This window comes from Physeter macrocephalus, chromosome 11 (assembly GCF_002837175.3).
Source record: "Physeter macrocephalus isolate SW-GA chromosome 11, ASM283717v5, whole genome shotgun sequence".
In the NCBI taxonomy this organism is placed as follows: domain Eukaryota; kingdom Metazoa; phylum Chordata; class Mammalia; order Artiodactyla; family Physeteridae; genus Physeter; species Physeter macrocephalus.
The window spans coordinates 55,172,600-55,179,578 of NC_041224.1; the positions used below are offsets into that span (position 1 = coordinate 55,172,600).

The following is a 6,979-nucleotide window of genomic DNA, read 5'->3' on the forward strand; positions in this document are numbered from 1 at the left end:
ATGAAAGATCTGTGAGACAAGTAATGCAGGTAGTAGTATTGTCTTCATTTATAGGAAAATTAAAGTCAGTGATTTATATTAAATTAAATGATTTACATAAAACTACACAGCAGGTGTTTCTTTCCTTCATTTCCCTGAGCACTGCCACTTTTTCTCTTTTAAGTAGAGTTAAATCACCTAGTGGTTTAACTCTAGGTGTGAGTGATTTCTTTCTCTGAAAGGGTGATGACAGAATGGAAACTCTCATGGTGGAAAAATTCAGCTCAAAATTGTCAGTACAAATAATGCTATTACCATAGAGGATAAAAAGCTTTTAAGTTTTAATATTTTACTTTTTAAGTATGTTTTGAGGGATTGGTTATTATGTGCACAGAGTAATGCCCCAAATATCCCATACTTCTTGAAAAACTCCTAATCCAAAACAAACCATAACCAATGTTAAGAAACACCATTAGGGCTTCCCTGGTGGTGCAGTGGTTAAGAATCCGCCTGCCAATGCAGGGAACACAGGTTCGATCCCTGGTCCGGGAAGATCCCACATGCTGCGGAGCAACTAAGCCCGTGTGCCACAACTACTGAGCCTGCACTCTAGCGCCCACGAGCCACAACTACCGAAGCCTGCGCGCCTAGAGCCTGTGCTCCGCAGCAAGAGAAGCCACTGCAATGAGAAGCCTGCGCACCGCAATGAAGAGTAGCCCCCGCTGGCCGCAACTAGAGAAAGCCCATGCTCAGCAACAAAGACCCAAGCAGCCTAAAATAAAGTAAAATAAAATAAAATAGAAAAGAAACACCATTAGCACTCTAAGGCACAGATACCAAAAGGAATTTGGATACAAAGGTTAACTAAACGAAATGAACATTCTAGTAATTATGGCTCTTACATTCATTCTGGCTTCAGAACAATGAGAAGGTTAACAAAGGCAATTGCAAAGCTAAACTGCAAGGAGGGACTGAGCAATAAAAACAGATGAGCAAAATATTCTTCCTGTTAAAAACAAAAGTCAAAATTAGGGACACTTTTTAAAAATTAACACTCTTGCTTAAAAATTGAAAAATAAAAAATTCCGATGTCACACTACTACCTCATACCCACACCCCATTCCCCAGCCCTGGAGTTTGCTGAGAAAAGCAAAAGGGATTTGGGGGGAAAAGGAAATGGAGGAGAAAGCTAGAGAATAAGCATGACAGCATGGGTTTTCAGAAAAGTTAGGAAGTTTAACTGGGAGAAAGCACAGGAGTGGATTGCAGAATGTCAGAGACAGAGGCAATCAAATGTCATCTGGTTAATCCAACCTCCTCCTTTAATGGAGGGGACACTGAATGCAAGCGAGAATTAAGGGACTTGCCAGGGTAGCACAAGAAGTTAGTGACTATCAGTGCTAAACCCCAGGTGTCCCAACTCCCTGGTCTGTTTACTTTCCATTACTTCACACTCCAATTCTGTTGAATGAGATGGATGTCAGAACACCAGTATTTTATTGGGTTATAAACTCTCTTCTTGCTTTCCTTGACACCCAACCTCCTATATATTATTTTGCAGTTCTGCTTTAAGTGGTTCCATATCCTTCTACTCCAAGAGCACCTCTGACCTCGATGGTGTGTGATCTATTTATGCTTACTTCGCTGAATTTTTTCAGCTCCATCAGTGAATGTTCCCATAGCTGTGATCTCGAAATGATAACAGTCTTCCTCTGAGTAGATTTGGGTGTTCCAGGCACAGGGCCTCATCCTGTTACACCATCCTCCCACATACTGCATGGCTTATGCTTCCAAGGTAAGTAAAACATAAGGCTTAATGTGGTCACAGGGGGCCAGCCATGGGAGGGCATGTCTCTGCTGTTTCAAGAAATCTTATATAGAAAATGCTTCTAAAGTGTTATTAAAGAAGGTGAATTATTAATAAAAACAAAGCAGTGCTGCTTGGCTTGGCCAGAAAGAGAAATGTTTTTAAGGGAATCCATGTGTGAATCACCTAATTCCTAGCCAAGCAGACCTGTATAATAATAACAGCTAAGTGATAGCCAACACTTACTGTGTACCAGGCATTTCATGCATTTTTAACCCTCACAACAATCTTGTGTGGTAGGTATTATAACCCCCATTATACAACTTCGGCTAAAAGAAATTAATTAACTTGCTCACAGCTCCATAGTTAAAAAGTTGCATAACATTTGAACCTAGGATAGATCAACTTCAAAGTTTATGTTTCTTTACCCCTAAATCATCTCTCCCTTCAAGACACAGCTCTGCTTAACAACTTCTCAGACAACTTCTCAGATTGTGAGCCTCACCATTTTAACCTAGGGGTCTCTGGGCTCTCATTTGCTGAGCTAACAGCATCTTGTTCCTGAGAAAAGATGAGTCAAAACACATTCACGTGACCCTCAAGTATATAATTTGGTAATCATTCTCCCATAGATTTGGCACTGGACCAAGAATTTTGGCCAGGAGTGGAGCTCATATAGAGACAAACAAGTAGCTAGTCAAGGGCATGGCAAACCCAGGGCCACACCAACCCTGCCCCCAGACTAAATATATAAATAGTGTGCAATAGTCTCTTCTCATTTCTGCCTCAGCCAAATGGAGTTCAAATATGTCATCCTCATCATTTCATTTCTCTTCTGACAGATGTACATAGTTGATATGATCTTGTACAGCCTGGATCTACCTGCCTAGCACAGTGGCTGGAACCCAGGAGGCATTCAGTAAATATTGCTTTGAATGAATAAATGGACTAATGAACATTTGCTCTCTTCTGTAGTAACAATAAATATCTGACATTGTGTATATCAGGCTCTATGCTAAAGTTTTCACCTGCATTATCTTATTTTATAGATAGATAAATAGATAGATAGATACTATTATTATCAGAAGGGGCAAGGGAGCTCTCCTGGGTCTCTTTTATAAGATCACTAATCTCATTACCTCCCAAAGGCCCCACCTCCTAATTTTACATTTGATACTGCGGCTTGGAAAGGTTAAGTAACTTGCTCATGGTCATACAGTGAGTGGCCATTCTAGAGTCAAAACCACTGATTTCGGACCTAATTTTCTTTTCTTTCCTTTTTTTTTCCTATTTATTTTATTTATTTATTTTGGCTGTGTTGGGTCTTTGTTGCTGCACGTGGGCTTTCTTTAGTTGTGTGGAGCAGGGGCTACTCTTCGTTGCGGTGTGTGTCTCATTGCGGTGGCTTCTCTTGTTGCGGAGCACGGGCTCTAGGTGCACAGGCTTCAGTAGTTGAAGCATGTGGGCTCAGTAGTTATGGCTTGCGGGCTCTAGAGCGCAGGCTCAGTAGTGGTGGCGCACGGGCTTAAGAGCGCAGGCTCAGTAGTTGTGGCGCACGGGCTTAGTTGCTCCGCAGCATGTGGGATCTTCTTGGACCAGGGCACGAACCCATGTCCCCTGCATTGGGAGCGCAGAGTTTTAACCACTGCACCACCAGAGAAGTCCCTCCCTTCTATTTTTATTAATGATAATAATAATCACAGCTTATATGTATTTAGCATTTACCATGTTCCAAGCACAGTGCTAAGTATTTTACCTTATTAGAGTTGTTTAATCCCCAAAACAACTCATTTATGCCCATCAGTATGTATTTTTCTTCCATTTCCCATCATTATGTGAACTTGGATACCTTACTAGGAAAAATCATAATTTGCAGGGTTTATGTGACTATTCCAGGAATATATGTAAATCATCAAGTACAGTGGCTGTGTACGTATATATCCTGGAAACAAAATGCACATGCCCCATCCTAAAATCACCTTTGCATGAGTTCAGTTTAATTTACTGAACATCATTTGGATAAGCAATTAGTTTGCAAGGCGGTATCTGAGGCAGAAATAGTGTACACCCAAACGCTGAACAAAATGCCTCAGATCTCTTTCAACCTAAGCTACTTGGAAGCAGGTCTCTTACAAAGTGAACACAGGTCAGTTTTCAAAAGAGAGGAAAAGGATGTCTCAGGTGGGCACAGCCTACAAAGGTGCCGTCAAAGGATGGTTCCAACAGCCCAGTTGTATGCAGGAGTATATTTTCCCAATTAAAACATCAGCGCACAAGGTTTGAGAAGTGGGTGGTTATTTTTTTAATTGAGGTATAAGACACAATCTTATATCTAATCTTAAGTGTATGCTAGATAATTTTTTTTACATATGGATACACCCCAGTAACCCCACCCAGATCAAGATACAGAATATTTACAGCAGCCCATAAGGTTCCCTGTATCCACAGTGGTTTGTAATCAACAAACAAAAACGATTTAAAATCAGAACAGAAAACCAGAAGGTAGGTAAAGAACTTCGAAAGCTGGTCAAACTAAAGGCTGGATTTGGGGGGAATCTCCAAATAAGACAGATTTGTAAGTAAGAATAAGACAGATTCGACTTCTATCTCCTCTTATTGGTGGGTGTAGAGTGCTTCTGTGATTCACACTCATTATGTCCACCGATCCTCACAATGACTCTGCCATATAGTAAAGACTTAGCCCTCTTTTGCACGTGAGTAAACAGAAACATCCCTACCTGAAGCAGGAGAGAAAAAGAACTGCTTGTCTAGAATTTGCGCTGCGGATCCAGCCACGTGGCAGAGGGAAAGTTGGAAGGCCTATCGTCAGGTTACCTATCAGTGCCAATCCGGCCCGCCCACTGGCGGGCGTCCCAGGCCCCAGGTATAAAGGCTAAAGCCGACTGCCTTTAAGCTGTACAGAACCCCGCCGCACGAGCTTTGATCTTCCCAGAGGCTGTGCGCCTCTAGAGGTTGGTGCCCCAGGCGGATCGGTGCGGAGACCTATATGACGCTGGACCCCAGGTACATTATGAGAGACCTATAGCCTTGCTTAACTCCCCCAGGGACTCGTTTGAGGCTCTTTGCGCTTTAAGCGGGGAGCAAGCCGAATATCTTGGAAAGGTTAATAATTATTTTAATTCTCTATTAGGATTTGAATGCAATAATCCAAAGATTCAGGAAACTACTGAACAAGCATAGTGCCACTTGGCACCGAGGACAGCGCGAGGCAAACATTTTGAGAATCTCCTCCTTAAGCCAGCGAGGACAGGTCTAGATTAAGGTAACAAACCCAAACTGTACAGTACTACAGAATAGAGAAGAACGATTGTTTTACCGTCAGGGAAACACTGAAACATTTGCAACAGCAGCGTGAGGGGCAATTTGCCTGGTCTAGGGGAGGCAGGAGGAAGCACCCCATGAGTAGAAAGAAGAGACGGGCATTGCTGCGCCCTGCAGGGCTCACTATGACGATCCGTGTGTGCTTGTGCATTGCAGCTGACCAGCTCCAGCAGAGGTTCCTCTGGAACCGGCACCTGCTGCCTGATGTGGTGCCTGGAGCGGCTCCGCTTGGGACCCGAGCACATCCTGCGGGACAGAAACCGGCTTTTCCAGGATCAGGCCGGCCGAGCCACTGCCCTAAGACCCTGCCGGTGCGCAAACGTGCTCACCCCGGACTGCATCCCCGAGTTCTACATCCCACCGCGACTCGCGCCCTGCCCGACCCTGGCTGCAATCCAAGACACCAGGGGCGAAAAAGCAGGGACAGACGACGGCGCGGAGCGCACGGACTGGGACCCACGCTCGCAGGCTGCGCTCTCGCTGCCTCACCTGCCCCGAGCGCGTACAGCCTATGGCTTCTGCGCGCTGCTCGAGAGCCCGCACACCCGCCGCAGGGAGTCGCTCTTCCTCGGGGCCCCGGGGGCCGCCCCGCTCCTGCCCGCGCTCCGCCCCCGGGCCCGCACCTTCGGCGGCGGCGGCGGAGTCGCCCCCCTCAAGCCCCCGGGAAGAGCCCCCATTGCGCCCCCGGCGGCCCTCGGCGGCCCCCGCCCGCACCTGGACGCGCTCACTCTCCGACCCCGCGGCCACCGCCTCCTGCGCGCTCCCGAGGGGTTGCTGCGCCGCGCGCTGCGGACCCAGAGGAGCAGCGGCCTGGCCCGCGCCCTCTCCGTCGCCAGCGGGGACGGGGACGACGACGACGAGCGTGGCTCCGGCTCCCAGTCCCCGGCTCAGGCCCCCGCCACGTCCCCTCCGCCGCCCCCCGACCCGCGGCCCGAGCTCCTGGAGGCCGAGGGCACCGTGACTCTGGACCGCGCCGGCGGCGCCCTGCGCCTGGCCGTCGAGTACAGTCGGGACAGCGGGCGCCTCCGCGTCCGGCTGCTCCGCGCCGAGGGCCCGGCCGGAGGGGTCGCCGAGCCCCGCGCCCCCGTCGGCTGCCGCGTCAGCTTCGTCCTGCAGCCGCCGGGCCAGACGCGCCGGCCGCGGGGCGCCGTGGTCCGGCGGAGCCTCCGGGCGGTCTTGGAGCAGGACTTGTGCTTGGACGGGCTCTCGGAGGACGAGGTGCGCCGCCTGGCCGTGCGCGTCAAGGCCGAGAACCGGGGCCGCGGGCTGGAGCGGGGCCGCCTGCTGGGCCAGGGCGAGCTGCTGCTGGGCCCCCTCCTGCTCCTCTGAGGGCGCGCCCTGCCCCTGCTCTGCCCCTCGGACACAGCCGATTTGTACAAAATAAACGTGTTTTTGTTCTTCTACTCTGGCCTTTGTTTCAGTCTAGTATTGGCAGGGATAATACTGGATTAATTACCACTGTAAAGCGTGTTATATTTTGTGTACATGCTGTCAATATTCTTTTTAAGTAAATGGTATGCTGTTTTGCAGTGGTGTTTCCCAATGTAGATAGCCAATGGTACTATTGAGAGATAATGAATCACATAAGTATTAAAATTAGAGGGTTTCTAGGTGATCTATTTGCTCCAATATCCTCATTTTGAAGTTTGTTCATTCCACAACATCCATTGAGAATCTTAGAACATGTATTACTTTTGAAACATTGTTTTAGATCCTGAATAAGAAAATGAGACCAAGAAGAAGTGACTTGTTCAAGGTCAACAGTGAATTATGAGTAGGAGCTCCAATCTGATACTCTTGGCTACATCTTGCTGGAAAAGCATAGGAAAAAGTGAAACCATTTTAATATTA

General features: G+C 47.6%; 1 protein-coding gene across 1 annotated transcript; it reads left to right on the forward strand.

Moving 5' to 3' along the window:
• Nucleotides 1–5,007: 5,007 nt before the first annotated feature.
• C2CD4A (C2 calcium dependent domain containing 4A) lies at nt 5,008–6,512 on the forward strand. The gene is made up of 2 exons (XM_007126697.3): nt 5,008–5,069; nt 5,285–6,512. Exon 2 carries the CDS (start codon nt 5,333–5,335, stop codon nt 6,455–6,457), a length of 1,125 nt encoding a protein of 374 aa, XP_007126759.2. The 5' UTR covers nt 5,008–5,069; nt 5,285–5,332; the 3' UTR covers nt 6,458–6,512.
• The last annotated feature ends 467 nt before the right edge of the window (nt 6,513–6,979 follow it).